Source organism: Choloepus didactylus, chromosome 4 (genome assembly GCF_015220235.1).
Source record: "Choloepus didactylus isolate mChoDid1 chromosome 4, mChoDid1.pri, whole genome shotgun sequence".
Lineage (NCBI taxonomy): Eukaryota > Metazoa > Chordata > Mammalia > Pilosa > Megalonychidae > Choloepus > Choloepus didactylus.
Genome location: NC_051310.1, coordinates 123,305,083 through 123,326,535, shown reverse-complemented (window position 1 = coordinate 123,326,535; position 21,453 = coordinate 123,305,083). Strand labels below are relative to the sequence as shown.

General features: G+C 34.1%; 1 protein-coding gene and 1 pseudogene across 1 annotated transcript in view; one reads left to right on the top strand and one right to left on the bottom strand.

Annotated features, from left to right (window-relative positions):
- The first annotated feature begins 244 nt into the window (after positions 1-244).
- On the top strand, positions 245-817 carry LOC119532782 (annotated as a pseudogene).
- Positions 725-21,453, bottom strand: part of ZNF280D (zinc finger protein 280D) — a 166,573-nt gene continuing 145,844 nt past the window's right edge. The window contains 2 exon segments of the mRNA XM_037833871.1: positions 725-2,508; positions 4,948-5,003. Of these exon segments, the coding sequence (XP_037689799.1) occupies positions 1,887-2,508; positions 4,948-5,003 (678 nt within the window). The 3' untranslated portion in view covers positions 725-1,886.

Sequence of the window (21,453 nt, the reverse complement as noted above, 5' to 3'; positions counted from 1 at the left end):
GGTGTAAGTTTCAAAAGTTTTCTTAATATAGTTAATATTCTTATAATTCACTTGTTATTGGCAACCAAATCCTGTTTCCAGGAAAACCCATAAATTTAACTTTCATTAAAATCCTATTCAGAACTGCGGAGGCCGCCGGCGCACCGCCGCAGCTGTGCGGGACTCGTGCAGTTGCGAAGGCAAAAAGCGCTCTTTACAAACTGAAAGTTCCCTAAGAAACTAACTACCATCTCCCCAGCCCACCATGGCGGATGAAACTGATTTCACTACTGGAGATGCCGGGACTTCCAACACTTACCTTATGCAGTGCTCGGCCCTGCGCGAAAACGGCTTAGTGGTGCTTAAAGGATGACCATGCAAAATAGTGGAGATGTCAACTTCCAGTACTGGAAAGCACGGTCATGCCAAAGTTCACCTTGGAATTGATATTTTCAAGGGCAAAAAATACGAAGATAATTGCCCCTCTACTCACAGATGCTCCAAATATCAAGCAAAATTATCATCAGCTGATATGCATTCAGAATGGTTACCTTTCCCTGCTGACAGAACCTAGTGAGGTTAGTGAGGATCGTAAGCTTCCAGAGGATGAACTGGGTAAAGAAATAGAAGGAAAATACAAGGTAGGTGAAGATGTACAGGTGTCTCTCATGTGTGCAATGAGTGAAGAATATGCTGGCCTTTTCATAAGCAACCTCATTTCTTTTGTACCTGTTTTGAAATTGTGTTGGGTTAGTTTTGTAGGCAGTTGTAATTTTAAAACAGTTAAAACGTATAATTCTTTTTTTTTTTTTTAATTTTGCAGGTGTCTTTCCTATAACACTCCTGTGGTTTTCCTTATGAGTCCAAGAAACAAACAAGACAACTTCAGCAAATGAAATGTGCTTTGTCTGAACAAATCATTCCTGAATTTTAGTTGAATGATAGATAAACCAGGGTTTTAAATCAAATAATGTAGCATCTAGTGGTACTGAAGTATCACATGTAAGTTAAACTTCTTCTGTATGAATTTCAGACTTAATATCATAGAATAAGTATTAGATTGGAAATGTTACCACTTCAACCTGTTTGTGACAAGCACAAATCCTTAAGATAACAAACAAAAATCACAGTATCAAAAATTGGTGGCTATGTGCAACCACATTACCTTAGTCATCCTCCTTGCCAAACTGTTGGCAGATAATATAACCTTATATTGTGGTTGACACAGGGGCACTGCACTGTTGGGTAAATATTAGCAAGTCAGATTGTAAAGAAGACACAAAGGACAATGAGTGGTGGCAAAGGGGATTGGTTAAAGCCATAGGTTCTCATTGGAGGCCTTTTGTAATCAGCATAAAAAATAGAAAGTTACCTTTTAATTGTGTGCATTTTTGCTTTTAACTTTTGTTTCACATTTCCCTCCCTCTCCTTATCCCCACCCTCTCTTCCTTTCACTCTCTCTCCCTCTTTCTCTCTCTCTGTTTTTAGTGTCCTACTTTACAGGACACTACATAGTATTTTTTACTGAATTAATGTTGGTATCTACAAGTAATCATTCCTTTCCAATCATTTTTAAGTAGATTTTTGTCAGATAAAAATGGGAAATTCTTTTAAATTGATTTAGAAAGTATGTTAAATTTTATGTACATTTTTTTCTAAAACAAAATGAAAATGAATTGTGGGAAAAATTCTATTCATTTTTTTAGAAAACCTTGGAAATCCATACTACTATTGGTGAATTGATTTCTTTAATAACTTTGGTTGAACAAACAGATAACAAGTATGAATGACCTTCCTCACATTTGTCTATTTCTGAACTCTAAAACAGCACCACTGAGCTCACTTGAGAGCACTGCTCCAAATTCTCTTACTGTTGGCACACTAAAACTTAGGATGAGTGATTAATTTCAACTCCTTTCTTTTTCACCTGCCAGGTCTACTGTTGTCTCAGTTATGCTAGGACTATTTCTTCTAGGAATGTCATCTGTTTGAGTAGACACTATTTCATCAGTCTTGGCTGAAGAATCACCACTACCCTTCTGAAGAATCTCTGTGGCTTCATACTCAAGTACCTCTGACGGAGTCAAAGGTTCCAAATGAATACTGCCTTGTTCACTAATATCAGAACTAACAGATTCATGTTCATCTCTTTTCCTCAAAAACTGATCAATGCTCACATTATCTGATGATAACCGCAAATCCTTATTATTCTTTGGAAAAAATCTAGTTTCATTAGCATTATCTTTAATCTGATCACATGAAATTATATTTCCTGAATTTGGGCACATCTTCAACTCCATTTCCTGACAAAGGTGTTCTATTTCTTTTTCTTTTTCCACTTTATTTCCACCATTGTTTGAATCATCACTGGAGATTTTCTTTGAGCCAATTTCCCGTCCTTGTACATATGTATCATTTTCTTTATCTAAAACTGTTACACTTCCATCACTTTTTGTTGCTGACGAGGCTTCAAATGAATTTGCATCACATTCATTTTTGTCTTCTTCTGAAGAAGCTTTATCTTGTTTACTGAAAAAAATAAAACCAATCATTATCTATTCCTTCATAATACAATGCATTTGAACACACAAAAAAAATAAAGACAGGCCTTAAAAGATAAAAAGTGTCAAGGCACAGATGCCCACCAAAAGGGGGAAAAAAACTAGGTCCCCAGTTCTTGCCATTTTAGTACTACAATTTAGAAGAAGGCCATTTTCTTAGGCAAGAGAGTGGGGAACCCCAAAGAATCACATATTAAAAGATCTGAGGTGTCTATAAACTGATTTTAGTCCTGATTATCATTATTTTCATCTGTTCGTATCTCTTGCTTGTTTTTACATAATACTGATAACATTTACAGAGAATAGCTTTGTATATAAATTTTAGTTAAAAATTTTAGTGTTCTTATTAATTTGTAAAGTACTTTATTTAAGAAATATATCTGGAAAAAACCTGTTTTTCCTTTATGATTTCTAAATTGCTTTCAGGCTTAGAATGCCCTTCCCTATACAAAATCAGATAAGCACTCACAATTATTTTCCTAATTTTTAATAACCTGATTTAAAAAAAATCATAAACACATACCTTAAAATATATGTAAACACACTACACACGTGTGTATGTAAATATACATATGCCTGTGTGTGAATGTGAGTGTGTATGTATGCTTACTCTCACCCTGGTGTGTTAGAGAATCTATTTAGTAAATCATAAAACATTAGAAAAAGAAGTTTTCTAAGAAGTTCCTCAGCCCCTTATCAAGATCTAATATCAGATTGTATCTAGATGCTTTTATTACAAAAATAAATTTAATTATTACATATACCTTATTTCTTCCATATAACCCATCTGAATTTAGACTTTATTCCCAATGAATTGCCCAAATATCCTAGCAACATTATCAAATGGTCATTTAATATTTTCTAAATTATTATATTTATAAGGCTGTTGCTCTACTATTTTTTTAGTTCTAATCATCTGTCCTTTGACTAATCTTGGTCCAATACAAGTTTCAACAATTATAGATTAATCTGTATTTTATTATTTAGTAGAGCAAATCACCCATATTCTACTACCCTTCTTCATAAATTTAGTAGTTTAAAAATGTAAAGGATATTTGTACAAGGATATTCATTAAAACAATGTTTAAAACAGTGAACACAGAAACAACTAATACCCAAAAACAGAGGAATGATTAAATAAATAATGGTATTAAAAAATGGACAAGTATAAACCTTATTTTAACTTAGTTTCCAAATCAAATTCCATTGAGATTTTCAACTAAATGTTCATTAAACCCATAAACTAATTTGGAAAATGGTCTTTCATGAAAGTTATTTATATATTCTTTTCTATCTTAGCTAATTTTTGTTTTCTTAGATCTTTCACTGTTCTCATTTTTGTTACTTCTGTGAACTTTGTCCATTTTATTTTGTAATTGTACATTATTCCTGTAAAGGAAAGACTCTGATTTTTACACCAAGGTACCTTAATTAATACTGCTTAATTCTAATCATTTTAGCCCATTTAAAAAAAATTTTACTGGTCAATTATGACATCATCTGTAAAAATTATAATTTTTCCTTCTCATTTCACATTTGTATAATTATTACTTTTGTTCACATTGTTTGGGACTAACTATAATTTATAGAAAATGTTAAAAAATATAGAGGGACTAGCTGCTTTTTCTAACTCGTTAATTGAATTTTTGTTAACTTATTTTTTTCCGAATTCTAGGAAGTGCTGAGTAGAAAAAGGGCTAGAAGACTTTACTAGTGAAGTTTAAAAGTACATCACAAGGCCTTATGCCAGGGCTTGCTTTTAAATGCAACAGATTAATTAAATTCAACAGATTAACCAGCAACCCACTGTAAAATATGCAGCATAAAGACAGAAAAGGGGAAAAATACTTAATTTTAAAGACAAAGTTACCTTTATTTGTAATAAAGTTCTAATTAGAATGCTGGGATTCTATTTGCTAACAAGGATTGTGAAGTAATGTCTTATGTTCCTTAGTGTTACACCTGAGCATTAAAATTTTTAAAACCAATCCCTGAATTTTGAAACTTTTATGCTGAGATTCTACCACAGATGTAACTTTATAGTTTTCTAAAAATACTTTAAGATTATCTATATGAAACAATTATTTACTGACATATCTTGTAACTGTTTTTATCTAATAAGTGCAACTAAAATCTTTTAACATTTTGCTAATTGATAAGTAAAGTTTTTAAAATTTAATAACTAAACAAACGTACCCTGCATGTCTAAAAGATTTAAAAACTAAGGATCTAGAATGCATTTTTTGAGTTAAAAATTCAAATTTTTATTTTAATTAAAAGCCATTACTAAAAGCAACAATACAAACAAAAATTTAAATACCCCTTTGTCAATTACCTGTGACATAACACAGCTCATGTTATTTTATATATTTGAATTTCAAGAGATCCAGTTGTTCCTTATATTTACCTTTCAGAATTTGAAGTTTCTGTTTCTCCTTTAGCCATATTAGGTCTTGAAATTTCCTGAAATGATTAAAAATACTTCCCTTTTACATTCATGGCTAAGCTTAAAGAAGATTATTTTTATCATACTAAGCTTTCTGGATAAAATGAACTTAATTGTTCAACCAAGTATACTAAAGAAATGAGAAAACAATTTCTTAACCTAAAGTATATACTAGAACAATCCTCATAATCAAAAGCAGGATTTTAAAATTCTTTTACTTAAAATATCTGTAAGAATTTCAGTGTACCAAAAAGTTCCTGGACCAAGGTCAAAAAGTTGTCCAATTACATCAATAACTGCTTTCCTTAGCTTCTCTTTCAAATATGGGCCATAATTACAATTACTTGAATTTAGAACTAGTAAAACACTACTTGAATTTGGATAACAAGGTGCATCCACAATATTTTATTTGAACCTACCAAGTACAGACACTTAGATAAAACATTTCGGAAACCATGATTTGATATTTGGAATAATGGTAATCCTTCCACTAACAAACCAACTACTATTAAACTATAAAAAAAATTAAAGAAATAGTTTGCTTATTTCAAATGTTATATGGGGAGAAAAGAATCCAGTAAAACCTCAGTAAGCCAGAGGCCAGTCTCCCTAATAACAATGACAATTATTGAGCACAGATAACGAGTGAGGTAATACAATCGAATTTTACATTCGCTCTTTCATTTAATCCTCATATTAGACATCCTGAACTCCATTTTTACAGATGAGAAATGAGACTGAGTAGGTCAATATTAACACAAGGTCATACCACAATAAGTTGTGGGATGAAGATTCAAATCTAGGTCTACTATTACCCACTATAGATTGTGTCAAGCAAGTGAAACTGATTTGGGAGAATTGATCACACAGATTCAACTTCTCACCCTTCTAAAACACTGCTAAAATGAGGGCAAAGGAACAGAATATTTTCACTCAGAAAGACTGAGAAAACACCAAACATAAATTTTTAGAAGATGGGTAGTGGATGGAGGAGTGGTAACTGACTTAGCAGTGTGGAAGAAGTTACAAGTAGATGTCTGCATTGGAGGCAAACAAAGAAGAAGCCAATTTGCCCAAAGAACCTAAGAGACCTAGTGCTTGGAGGAACCCAGTTCAATATCCAATACATAAAAAGTAAAAATGAAGCACAAGGACTGATGGAAAATCTAAATGAACTCCATCCCTCAATTCACACACCCTGGTATATATCCCTTCCTCTAATTCAGAGGGCAGAGGTTAACTCCAAACCAGAGAGGGTCTACACTTGGGAACACCAGAAACAGCAAAGGACAAGGGTGAGATACTGGGAAAAAACAGGAAGATTTGGTAAAAGTCCATATACTTAATAGAAAGGAATTACTCCCTATCCTACTACCCCCAGGTGGTATCTGGAAGATTTCTCTTTGGAGAAAATTATCAGCCCCATGGAAAAGATTTCTCATAATGACTGAAGGGATATAGTCCCTGCCCCAAAAAACAACCAGTTAGCTTAGCACATTATTCCATACACTAATGCCTAAACAATTCACATACAGAATGTGCAGGCAGTACAGTGCACAAATCCAGGGAACAACCTTCACATTTATAGTTGATGTCAGCAGTCCTCAAAGTATGGTTCACAGACACTCTCAGGGCATATGCAAGGTCAAAACTACTGGTGCCCAGAAGGAAAGACAGAAGATTAAAAACCAGAACTGTATAACTTAGCGAAACCTATAGTGAATAATGATGATGATTAAATGTACAAATGTGAGAACGTTTTACATAGTAAGAACACATGTATGTCACCATTGCAAAAAAAATGGGATGGTATATGGAAGAAAATACAATTAATGCAAACTAGGATGTATAGTTAACAGTAACACTGTAATATTCTTTCATAAATTGTAACAAAGATAACCAAAGCTAAACGTCAATAAGAGGGGGATAAAAGGGAAGGGCATGGGATATTTTTTTCTTTTTCTCTTTTTTGTTTGTTTTTGTTTCTTCTTTCTTCACAGAAGAGATGGAAATGTTCTCATACAGATTGTGGTGGTAAAGGCATAACTATTTGATTATATCAGAAGCCACTGGCTGTACACTTAGGATAGAGTATATGGCATGTGAATAAAAATAAACAGGAAGATTCAAGTCCTGGAAAATGTGTAGAGAGTTATACCTATTCACTATTGTTAGGGAAGAAGAGTGGTGCAGCCCCCCTGGAGGGCAGTGTGGCAGTTCCACAGGTGGCTAAGTATAGAGATGCCATATGATCCTGCAATCCAGATACTAGGTATATACTTGGAAGAACTGAAAGTAGGGATACGAATAGACATTTGCACACTGGTGTTTATGGTGGCATTATTCATGATTGCTAATGGATGGAGGTGGTCCAAGGGTACATTGATTGATGAGTGGGAGGGCAAACTGCAGTGTATAAATACAATGGACTATTGTGTGGCTGCAGATAGGAATTAAATTGTGGGGAAGACAACGAGATGAATGAACCTTGAGGACATTATGTTGAGTCAAGTAAGCCAGAAACAAAAGGACAAATATATGGCCTTACTAATATAAACTAACGATAACGAGAAAACACTGAGTTAAATTTGAGAGCACAGAATTATCAGGAGATAGAAAGTGGACAGAGATTGGGCAACAGATGATTAGGGAGTACAAAATGTTCAATAAGGCTCATTGTAAAAGTTCCTAGATTGTAAGCTTTTACAGCAGTCAGCATTTACTCCTGAGTTTTAACTGTTATCTCTAAATTCTCAGATGCTATGCTCTTTTTGTATAACCTGGTAGTTCCCTGGAACTTTGGGTATCTGTGTGACATCTGAGACTCAGAGTTAGAGTTCTGCGGCTCTGAAAGTCAGCATTACTCCATACAGCAATTGTTAAAGAAACTGAAAAAGAGATAAAACTTCAATTAAGAGATACTATTAGGACTGGTTAGGACTAAGGTAAATCAGAATACAGGGTAAAAAATTCTATTGTCTGTATTTTAAAACCTCAACTTCTATGTGGGAACAAAGATGTTTATTTTGTCCAAAATGTAAATTTTCTGTGGCACCTTATCTGATTTAACCTGTCTGGTCAGTTTATTTAAACAACCTAATTACATGGAACCTAGAATAGGGAATGACAGATTCTGTACAGGTTACTATAATAATATGATATATTCCAGAGTATTTTAGGCAGAAAATAAAGAAGTATTTGCAAAGTCCCTTGAGGGACTAGAGAAGAAAAATGGAACTATTAAACTTACCCACCTGGGGAATTCCTGATACTCTCTCAAGCATTAGGGACTTCCAATTTAATAAGCCAAGCCTTTGATCTTGAGGTTTCCCCTTATGAGACTTATTTCTGTAATGGCGAAGCTAAGCCTACTTATAATTATGCCTAAGAGTCACCTCCAGAGAACCTCTTTTGTTGCTCAGATGTGACCTCTCTCTCTAACCAAACTCTGCAAATAAATTCACTACCCTACCCCTACATGGGACACGATTCTCAGGAGATGTAAGTCTCCCTGAAAATGTGAGACATGACTCCCAGGGAAGAGCCTGGCCCTGATATCATGGGATCGACAATTCCTTCTTGAACAAAAGGGGGAAAGATATGAAACATCATAAAGTTTCAGTGGCTAAGAAATTTCAAATAGAGTCAAGAGGTCATTCTGGAGTTTACTCTTATGCAAGCTTCAGCAAGATATTACAAATTGCCACAGTATGCCAAGCCCCAACCAACAGTATTCAAGAAAATCCTAAAGAATACCCTGGGTTCTATCTCAGACACTATAAAATTTTACCCATTGCTTATTTTTTCAGAAACTCATCCTATGCCAGATAAGTCCTGAAACCCAGAGGGACAAGTCTCTCCATGAACATCAACCAGTTTCAATCCTCTATCCCATAATGCTGACATCCTTTTTCAGCAAGAAGTTACAATGGTCACTGCCCACATGTCCCTGATATGTGGATCAAATGAGAGGGAGGAGTTGTAATTGAGACGTTAGGATTTAACAAATAATTATGTCTACAGAGTCATTATACACACACACACACACACACACACACATATATACATATATTTCTTTTTAGTTTCTAGTGTATTAGAAATTGCTGAACTATAATCCAGAAGCCTTGATCTTTGATAATGATTGCATAACAATATAGCCTTCATATTGTGACTGTGTGATTGCCAAAACCTTGTGACTGACAGCCTCTTTATCCTGTGTATGGGTAGATGAGTAATAAAATAAAGACATGCATAAAAATAAAAATAATATAAACAGGCTGGGAATACGGGGGAAAAATACCCTTATGCAGACTATGGACAATAGATAATAGTACTACTTTAATCATCTTTCATCAATTGTAACAAATGTAACTAACTACTGTTAAAAAAAAAAAAAGTAGAATTACCAAAAAAAAAAAAAAGTGCTATCATCAATTGTAAATTTTCCTCACCAATGCAAGTGTTGGTGGTGGGCAGGTGTACGGGAATCCTGTATTTTATGCATGATTATTCTGTAAACCCACAACTTCTCTAATAAGAACTTTTTTTTTAAAAGCAGGAAAAAAAAAAGTACTGGTGCAAAAGCAATGGTGAATAAAAATGTCACATTAGCAAGAATCAAAACAGTGGCACGAAACCCAAACTAGTAGCCATTGTACTCCTCACCACCACACTCCTGCAGTAAAGTTAGCTTTATTAAATCACAATCCTTGAGTTCATGTCTTTGTAATATTCTATGTGATGAAATATGAAGTATACATAAAGCACTGCTGTTGCATACTGAAAATGGGTGATTGAGTTGTGACCTGACTTAGCTACCTTTTGTTCGTGGAATATAACTTTTATTTTTAAAGAATGGCTGTTTAACTATGGATATTTAGACTTGGTATTTAGTAGATATTTTCTTGAATATTAACAAGTAAGACGGACAGTATTTGTTGCCAGTACTAAAATTCAAGCAAAAATTAAACTTTGGGAAAACTCCTATCTACCTTTGTGAGCTTGAAAACTTTCCAAGATTTTTTGATAAGATTAGTGTTGATATTAACGTGACTATTTGATATTGCATAATGAGATGTGTCAATATTTGGAAGATATGCATAACCCAAGTGACCAATATTTTCCAAACGACCAATATATGATGCTACAAAACCATTCATAGATAAAAGATTCATTCAAAGTATAAGACAGAATAATAGATGTCAAGGTTACAGAGTGTGAAAAATTCAGTGACATGGAGTCAGATTCCACATTGCAACAAACCTTTAAGAAAACTACCACTTGTCTAGTTTTGGTAGCAAAGAATAATACTTACAATTATCTGAAAAGGCTATTCAAGTCCAGGATGAGGCTGGCTATTTTTCATGTATTTAAACCAAAACAATGTGATAATAACAGACTGAATGCAGAAACATTTATGAAAATCTAGTTTTCTTCCATTAAGCAAGATATTAAAAAGATATGCAAAAGAGTAAAACAATGCTACTCTTCTCACTAAATATTTTTTGTTATGTAAAAGTTACTTTTCAGAAAACATGTTATGTTAATATATTAAGGGCTTATATTGTTATTTTAAGTGAATTAAAAAACATTTAATATTTCATACTTTTAACTTCTAATATGGTATAAAAATTGATAATTTCGGGATCACAAAGGGATATATGCATATAGCACCCTCTACAGTTGAGCAGTGCACAACCTGTATGGCCATACAAGGCAGCCCTGTCCTCATTCAAACACACAGGGTTTTCAATGAATTTTTTTAGTGCCTCACTCTATAATTACAAAGCTGGTCAAGGATCACCACACAATTGAAGACATCCTTTAATATGAGAAAGACCAAATAAAAAGGAAGAAAGGGCATTGAGAAATCAGTATGGTAACAAAACAAAAAATATATATACACACACATATACAATTAATGTACTCAGATAGATAAAAGTTTATTGCATCCATTAAACAAGAACAAAAATCTATGAAAATAGAACAGATGGCAAAATAAAATTTAAAATATGGCATGTAAAATGAATAAATTTAGGTAATATTTTCAAAAATGAACCAAAATGACAAAAAAATGGAAGGCAAGAAAGAAAATACATTATAATTGGAGGAGTTGATGCAGGAGGTTCAATGTCAGCACAAGGAACTTCCAAAAAAAGAAAACAGAGAACATAAAAGTGAAACTTTATCAAAGAAATCATACAATAAAGCTTCCCAAACAGAAAGAAATCTCCAAATCAAAAAGATCTATCGAATGCCTACCAAAATGAATGGAAGAGGGATGAAAGGTGAGGCATATCATCATGAAATTTCCTAACACCAGAGATAGAGATAATCATAAAATTTCTATACAGAACAAAAACCCAAATACAAAGACACTGGCACAAGAATGGCATCACTCACTAAAAGCAATATTGGATGTTAGAAGACAGTGAAGTAATACTTTCAAAACTGCATGGGAAAATTGTTTTCTAATACATTAGTCAAACTATCATTCAAGAAAATATACTTTTAAATATGCAAGGACTGAGGAAGCTATTAGAGGACATGTTTCATCAAAATGAGGCGTAAACTAAGAAAAGAGGATCCCATGTTTCAGTTAAAAGGACATACAAAACAACAGAGTGGCAAAGCAAACTCCTCACACAACAAACTATACACTAGGCTTAGAATAACCAGTTCTCTAAGCAGGTCTGAAAGGAGATGATTTCCAGGCACCCAACGAAAATATTTTAATGTGTATGAGCATTTAGAAAAAATATTTCCAAATGCTAGTTTTATTCCAATATTTTAAAAGAGAAAACTAAGCAAATATACTTTAAAAAGATATTTTAACTCCAAAAATTAAAATGAGGTATAGGAAAGGAAAAGAAGTCATACTAACTACATAGTTCCTGGCTCATAGCTACTGACCATGAACTTAACCAAAATTGTGATGTAACTATGCTGCATCAGTGCTATGAGGAGCCATAGTGGAGCCTGAGGTAAAGGAAAAATGCACACCCCTACATACAAGTTTTTTTAGGTACTTTAATTTTTTCCCCAGATCGTTAAAGTATTGAAAGATCGTAAAGTAGGTGCATAAAACTCACAAGTTGTTTAAGTTCAAGTATTTCATGTATATACAAAACAGAATTTATTGTCATTTTACTTTCCTAGTTTTAATGGAAGCAAATTCATCAATATTTTCATATCTACTTATTTTGTTTTCAAATGAGAGAACTGCTGTATTTGACAATTTCTCTTGACCAAGTGACAATCTTCAATAATTAAAAAAAAATTAACTGCAGTTTACTGAAACTTCTTTTGAAGGATGCCACTGTGGCTGATGAAGTTAAAAAAAAAATTCTGAAAACTACTTCCAAATTTGGGTAAGACTGCACTAAGCAAAATATGTTAATCTGTTATAGAAGATCCCAACACAATGTTGATTTTAAATTACAAATTATTGATATTGTATGCTGCTTTTAACTATTTCACATGAATTTTCTACAGAACTTAAATCATCAGAATATTTAAGAGGTGAGTCAGTGGCTTGTTTTTGTAAATCATATGTATTCAAAGAAAATAACTTTTCTCCAGTTTAAAAATTCAAAATTAAGACATTGTTTAATTTTTCATATCTTTATTTCAAATACAAAATTAGGGCCTTTATAATCTTAATTTCTAATTGGTAAGCATTTTCCCATGAGTACTCATTACTTTCATCAATGACCCACACATTTCCAATTTCTTTACTTTTTAATTTATTTTCAAATTCAGAAGAATATTCATACCTCTTGCTAAAATTTTACATTCAAAATTACTTTCATTTGTTGTAAGCAAAGGGATAGACATTTTATTAAGCATGTAGCTTTACAGTCATGCTTTCTGACTGTACAGCTTTATTATAAATTTTTCCACTTGGTTCAAAATATCATACTGTGTAGGCAATTTGCATAAACATTCGTAATCCACTTGGCAACAAGCTCTCTTCGATTTCAGTAAAATGCATTTTGTCATTTGATATTATATCTTTAATATTTGATAATCACTTTTAATTTGTGTGAAAAGTGTCTTGATTGAAGTTGATCCTGATGCCCACTGTGTAATCATAAGGCTTTTTAATGCACTATTTAGAACAGACAAGAATATCCCATCTGTTTGTTGAATTCTCAAAATATATACGCATATCTTTGTACAATATTTAAAAAGACTATATGAATTCAGAGAAGCAGCATTTTTGCATATTAAATTAAGATTATGAGCTGAGAAAGGCCCAAATTTGGCATCATCATTTCTCAGAGGAAATAATGGCTTGTTCACCCTTGAATATTCCTGCCGTATTTGCTCCATTATCATATGTGTGGCCCAGAGCATTTTATTTTTGTAAATATTATCTCTTTCCAACTTACTAATAATTTCAGAATCTAGACTATATCCAATTTTTCTTTTTCTTTTTTAAAGCTTTATTGAAATATAATTATCCAAGTTTTTTCTTTAATTTTAATCAGGTCAATCACTTGTGATGACACTATTCTTAAGGTAAGCATGCCTAATAACTGGAAACATTTGTTCATGATGGACTACATCTGATGTATAATCAAAAACTAAGGAAATATATATTGCTTTTGTTCTGTCATTCATCTATTTTTTTTTTAAATTAGACCAGTTGTAGGTTTACAGAAACATAATACAGAAAGTACAGCATTCCCATATATACTCCCCTACACACAATTTTCCCTATTAACATTTTGCATTATTGTGCTACCTTTGTTACAATTCATGAAACAATATAATAATTATACTATTAACTTCAGCCCACTGTTTACATTAGGGTTCACTATTTGTGTTGTATAGTCCTACGGGTTTCTGTGTGCGTGCTGATAACTTACATACAGCCTAAAATTTCCCTTTAACCTTTTTGAATACACAATTCAGGGTGTTAATTACATACAAAAAGTTGTGCTTCCACTTCCATCATCCATTGCCAACATTTTCTATTGCCCCAAACAGAAACTCCATACCAATTAAACATTAACTTCCCATTATATTGCTTCTTTTATTCTCAGTAGCATTTCAGATTTATGATTTGCTAATAGCATTACAAATGTTTTGAATTTTATTAGACACATAAATGACAGATTTCTTTTTATGATTAGCTATTTGATTATAATGCCTTATAAATTCAACTGAACATAGAAACATTCCCAGGATTTGGACTTCCAATAATTTCTTGTGCTTCATTAAGGGGTAAATTACTTTTTTAAAAAAAAATTGTGAACTTTAACATATATACGTAACTGATAACTTTCAAAGTGCAATTTCACAAATTGTTAGAGAGCAAATCTCTAAGAATTTCATGGGTCAGAGTTCCACAACTTCAGTCATTTCCATTATTGTAAAATATACATACAGAAAGGTGTCAACTCTTGATGTACAGCTCAACAAGTAGTTATGTAAGTAATTTCAAAAATTGTTATGCATTACAGTTCCACAGTGTCAGTCCCTTCCCTATTATGTAATATAAGGTATATACAGAAAGGTGAAGACCCTCAAGCCACAATTCAACGAGAAGCTATAGAGCAAATCCCAAAGGATGCCGTAGGCTTCAGTTCCACCATGTCATTTACCTCCTTCTAGCCATTCCAACACCCCAGAGTCCAAAAAATATATATATAATTACATAAACTTTCAACCTTCATGGACCTTTGTTAAAGCTTATCTTGTTCGTTGCTACCTCTTCCTCTCAATCTCTTTCTCCATTTTCAGGAGTGTCTAGGCAGTGAACATGCTAACTTGTTCATATTAAAGGGGGTGTTGACAGTACGGGGAAGGGGGCTGCATCTAATTGTTCATCTTAAAGGTGCTGTTGCCTCTGGGTTTTAGGACTTGTCTGGTATAGGAATACTCTGGTGGATTTGTTTCTGAAAGATAAAACTTAGTGAGTTAATCTTTTATAGAATCTAAGGGAGGCACCTAAGTATTTGGGAAGTACTTTCAGTAAAGGCATGTCATACTATGGCCATTTGGGATGTCTAGCTGGAGCTTGCATAAGAGAAACCTCCAGGAAAGCCTCTCAAGAATCTATTTGGGATCTCTCAGCCACTATGACCTCAGCTTGTTACCTTTCTTTTTTTCCCCTTTTGGTCAAGTAGGCATTTTCAATCCCACGCTGCCAGGGCCAGGCTCACTCCTGGGAATCACGCCCCACATCGCCAGCAAGATTCATTCACCTGTGAAACACAACCCTCTTGGGGGTGGGAGGGAGATGAACAAATTTATTTGCCTAGTTGGGCTTAGAGAGAGAGAGGCCATATCTGAGCAACAAAAAGAGGTTCCCTAAGTTGTCTCTTAGGAATATAGCAGGGCTCAGCCTCCTACTTACAACCACAAATTTCACAAGAGCAAGCCTCAAGTCAGGGGCTTGATTTATTAAGCGGTGGGTTCCTAACTTCACTTAAAATATATTCTATCCCAAGACAAACAGTTTCTTACATTATCTTCACTTTGTTGTACAATCATCACTCTCAACTTTAAACAATTACCATAACACAATACATCCCAGAGCTATTATCAGCTGCTAATTATTTATCCCTGGTATTAGTGTCGAGTTGGTAAGATATTCCTATTAAATATATCCTTTAACATGTAACGGGTAGTTTTTCTGTAACTGTGTTGTTAACTCTCTGCACCAGAGTCATTACCTTATATCACGGTAACGCTTATTTAGATTTGTGGTGCTACTCTGTGGATTACATGCCTTTAAATAACTGTTTACAAAAATGTATGCCTTAAATGCATCACTGATACTTAAAATCCCATTAATGAAACATAGTCACACCTGACCATTCCCATACCATTAAGATTACCCTCAATATCATTTCTGTATTAGATTATTGTTCCCATTCACTAGCTTCTATTTCTAGGTCCCCTATATTCTACAGTATAAGACACTTATTTTACATTTTTCACAGAGTTCACATTAGTGGTAACATACAATTCCCTCCTTTTGTGACTGGTTTATTTCACTCAGCATTATGTCTTCAAGGTTCATCCATGTTGTCATATGTTTCACGACCTCGTTCCTTCTTACTGCTGCTAAGTATTCATTGTGTGAATATACATTTTGTTTATCCACTCATCTGTCGAAGGACATTTGGATTGTTTACATCTCTTGCAATTGTGAACAAGACACTATGAACATCGGCATGCAAATATCTGCTCATGTCACTGTTTTCAGATCTTCTGGGTATATACCAAGAAGTGCAATTGCTGGATCATAGGGTAACTTGATATATAGTTTTCTGAGGAACTGCCAAACTGCCTTCCAGAGTGACTGTACCATTTTACAGTTCTACCAGCAATGAATAAGAGTTCCAATTTCTCCACATCCTCTCCAGCATTTGTAGTTTCCTGTTTGCTTAATGGCCATTCTTATTGGTGTGAGATGGTATCTCACTGTGGTCTTGATTTGCATCTCCCTAAAGGTTAGTGGAGATGAACAATTTTTCATGTTTTTTTAGCCATTTGTATTTCTTCTTCAGGGAAATTTATTTTCATATCTTTTGCCCATTTTATAATTGGGGTATTTATACCACTGTTGTTCAGCTTGAGGATTTCTGAGTTGATATATGCAAGATATCAGTCTCTTATCAGATACATGGTCTCTAAATATTTTCTCCTGTTGAGTTGGCTGCTTCTTTGCCTTTATGACAAATTCCTTTCAGGTACAGAAGCTTTTGATTTTGAGGAGTTCTCATTTATCCTTTTTTTCTTTGGTTGCTTGTGCTTTGGGTGTAAGGTCTAAGAAGATACCTCCTATTACTAGGTCTTGAAAATGTTTCCCTACATTATCTTCTAGGAGTTTTATGGTACTGTCTCATATTAAAGTTTTTGATCCACTTTGAGTTAACTTTTGTATAGGCTGTGAGTTAGGAGTCCTCTTTCATTCTTTTGGATATAATATCCAGTTCTCTCAGCCCTATTTGTTGAAGAGACTGTTCTGTACCAGTTCAGTGGATTTGGGGGCCTTATCAAAAATCAGTTGACCATAGATCTGGGGGTCTGTTTCTGAATTCTCAATTCAATTTCATCGATCAACATGTCTATCTTTGTGCCAATACCATGCTGTTTTGACTACTGTGGCTTTATAGTAAGCTTCAAAGTCAGGAAGTGTAAGGTCTCCCACTTTCTTTTCCTTTTTTAGAATGTTTCAGCAATTTGAGGCATCCTTCCCTTCCAAATAAATTTGATAACTAGCTTTTCCAAGTCTGCAAAGTAGGCTGATGGAAGCTTGATTGGAATTACATTGAATCTGTAAATCAGTTTGGGTAGGATTGACATCTTAACCATGTTTAGCCTTCCTATCCATGAACACAGAATATCTTTCCATCTCTTTAGTCCCCTTTGATTTCTTTTAGAAAACTTACATAATTTTCTGTGTAGAGGTCTTTTACACCCTTGGCTTAATTTATTCCTAGGTACTTGATTTTTTAGTTACTATAGTGAATGGAATCTTTTACTCGAGTGTCTCTTCAGTGAGGTCATTTCTAGTGTATAGGAACATTACTGACTCATGTGCATTAATCTTGTATCCTGCTACTTTGCTGAATTTGTTTATTAGCTCAAGTAGCTGTGTCATTGATTTCTCAGGGTTTCCCAAATATAACACCATATCATCTGCAAATAATGGCAGTTTTACTTCTTCTGTTCCAATTTGGATGCCTTTTATTTCTTTGTCTTGCTGGATTGCTCTGGCTAGAACTTCTAACACAATGTTGAATAAATAGTGGGGACAGCAGGCATCCTTGTCTCATTCCTGATCTTAGAGGGAAGGCTTTCAGTCTCTCACTGTTGAGTACTATGTTGGCTGTGGGTTTTTCATATATGACCATTTTCATATTGAGGAAATTTCCTTCAATTCCTACCATTTGAAGTGTTTTTATCAAAAAATGGATGCTGAATTTTGTTGAATGCTTTTTCAGCATCTATTGCGATGATCATTTGATTTTTCCCTTTCAATTTGTTAATGTGTTGCATTACATTGATTGATTTTCTTATGTTGAACCACACCTACATTCCTGGGATGAACCCCACTTGGTCATGGTGCATGACTTTTTTAACATGTCATTGGATTTGATTTTCAAGAATTTTGTTGAGAATTTTTGCATCTATGTTCATTAGGAAGACTGGCCTGTAGTTTTCCTTTCTTGTAGCATCTTTACCTGGTTTTGGTGTGAGAATGAATTTGGGTTCATAAAATAAGTTAAGAAGTTAGTTCCATTTTCTTCAATGTTTTCAAAGAGTTTGAGTAGGAATGCTGTCAGTTCTTTTTGGACAGTATGGCAGAATTTCCCTGTGAAGCCATCTGGCCCCGGACTTTTATTTGTAGGTAGATTTTTAATGACTGTTTGGTTCTCTTTGCTTGTAAATGGTTTGTTGAGGTCTTCTATTTCTTCTCTGGTCAGTCTAGGTTGTTCATCTGTTTCTAGGAAATTATCCATTTCCTCTAAATTCTCTAGTTTGTTGGCATACAGTTGTTCATAGTATCCTCTAATAATTTTTTTTATTTTTGTTGGGATCCGCAGTAATGTCCCCCTCTCATTTATTATTTTGCTTGTTTGGGTCTTCTCACTTTTTGACTTTGTCAGTCTAGCTAAGGGTTTGTCAATCTTGTTGATCTTCTCAAGGAAACAACTTTTGGTTTTATGTATTCTATTGTTTTGTTGTTGTTGTTCTCCACATCATTTATTTCTCCTTTAATCCTTATTTCTTTTCTTCTACTTGCTTTAGGAGTAGTTGGCTGATCATTTTCTAGCTTCTTCAGTTTTTCCATTAGTTCTTTGACTTTAGCTCTTTCTTCCTTTTTTAATGTATGCATTTAGAGCTATAAATTTTCCCCTCAATACCATCTTCACTGCATCCCATAAGTTTTGATATGTTTTGTTCTCAATATTATTTCTCTCTAGATACTTAGCAATTTCTCTAGCAATTTCTTCTTTGACTCACTTATTGTTTAGGAGTGTGTCGTTTCACCTCCAGATATTTGTGAATGTTCTACATCTTTGATTGTCATTAACTTCTAGTCACATTCCATTTGTGGTCAGAAAATGTGCCTTGAATAATTTCAATCTTTTTAAATTTACTGAGGCTTGTTTTATGCCCCAGCTTAAGATCTATCTTGGAAAAAGTTCCATGAGCACTAAAGAAGAATGTATACCCTGGTAATTTGGGATGTAATGCTCTATTTTTGTCTATTAAGTCTAATTCGTTCAATACATAGTTTAGGATTTCAATTTCCTTATTGGTCCTCTGTCTGGCTGATCAATCTATAGAAGAGAGTGGTGTATTGAAGTCTCCCACAATTATTGTGGAAACACCTATTGCTTCCTTCAGTTTTGCCAATGTTTGTCTCGTACTTTGGAGCACCTTGTTTGGGTGCATAAACATTTATGACTGTTATTTCTTCTTCGTGAATTGTTCCTTTTATTAGTATACAGTGTCCTTCTTTGTCTCTTATGACAGCCATACATTTAAAGTCTATTTTATCTGAAATTAGTATTGCTACCCCTACTTTCTTTTGGCCGTAGTTTCCATGGAATGTTTTTTTCCATCCTTTCACTTTCAATTTCTTTGTGTTGCTGGGTCTAAGATGAGTCTCTTGTAAACAAAATATTGATGGCTCATATTTTTTTTAATCCATTCTGCCAATCTGTATCTCTTAATTGGGGAGTTTAATCCATTCACATTCAATGTTATTACTGTGAAGGCATTTCTTGAATCAGCCATCTTATCCTTTGGTTTTTATTTGTGAGATGTTATTTTTTCCCCTCTCTCTCTTCATTTCCTTTACGGTATCCTTACTAACACTCTTCAGTTCTGTGCCCTTCTCCAGACCTCTCTCTTTCTTTTTTTCTCAGCCAGTAGAGCCCCCTTTAATATTTCTTGTAGGTTAAGTCTCTTGTTAACAAATACTCTCAGCATTTGTTTGTGAAAATTTTAAGCTCTCCCTCAATTTTGAAGGAGAGCTTTGCTGGATGAAGAATTCTTGGCTGGCAATTTTTCTCTTTCAGAATTTTAAATATGTCATACCTCTGCCTTCTTGCCTCCATGGTGCCCGCTGAATAATCAGTACTTCGTCTTATGTTGTTTCCCTTGTATGTGGTGAATTACTTCTCTCTTGCTGCTTTCTGAACTTTCTTCTTCTCGTCAGCATTTGACAATCCGATCAGAATGTCTCAAGTGGATTTATTTAGATTTATTCTATTTGGGGTTTCTTGGGCATCTTTGATTTGCATACTTATGTCATTTAGAAGGGTTCCGAAGTTTCCCCTAATAATGTCTTTGAATACTCTTCCTAGCCCTTTACTCTTTTTTTTTTTTTCAGTTTTTTAATTCATTTTTATTGAGATATATTCACATACCATGCAGTCGTACAAAGCGTACATTCAGTTGTTCACAGTACCTTTATATAGTTGTGTGTTCATCACCAAAATTAATTTTTGAACATTTTCATTACCACACACAAAAAAATAATAAGAATAAAAATTAAAGTGAAAAAGAACAATTAAAGTACAAAAGAACACTGGGTGCCTTTTTTTTTTTTTTGCCCCCATTTTTCTACTTATTCATCCATACCCTGGGGAAAGGGGAGTGTGGTCCATATGGCTTTCCCAATCACATTGTCACCCCTCAAAAGCTACGTTTTTATACAATCGTCTTCAAGATTCATGGGTTCTGGTTTGTCACTTTTTTTTTAAGTTGTGAAATATAACATATATACAGAGACTTTCACTTTTGATCTCTTTTTCAACTCAGTGTTGGTTTCCATGTTGTTCCACCTATTATCTTCCCCCGTGCCACCTAGATTTGCATTTCTTTGAAAAATCTGGAAAAGAACGAAAGGCCTTAGTGCTAAACTTTTGACTGGCTTTGTAATTAGCCTACTTTTGAGTCCTAGATGGGGGACTCACCCTTCCGCTAAATATGTGGTTCTCAGGGTTTCCACTGTAGTCTGTAAGATTTTCTTCTAAGCTACAGACAACCATTTGGCCAATTTTGATGGCTTTGATATTTGTTTATGAGCAGACAAGGGCATTTATGTCCCAGCCACTACTCGGGCAAAGCAGTTGTAAGATGCTTTTGATTACAAAATGCATCTTCACTTGAGAGATGTTGGAATATGGAAAGAAAAGCACAGCATAAAGCTGGTGGAAAACGGCACCTCTTATTGCCATGAGCTCTGACAAGAGTGACTTTAACGGTTCACTAAGGCCAGTGTGCATGCGTTCCCCAGGCTGCAGGTAGGCCATGGCCAGAAGGCTGCTGCCTGTCCTGCCCTTAAAGGTGTACAACGGTCTTCAGATTCTTGACGCGTAAAAAGTAAAATTCCAAAACAGGATTATGGAAATTGTGGTAAATTTTAAGAGTTTACATTTAACAAATTAATGCTTTTAATACATAATTACAAAAATATAGTTGCCCTGT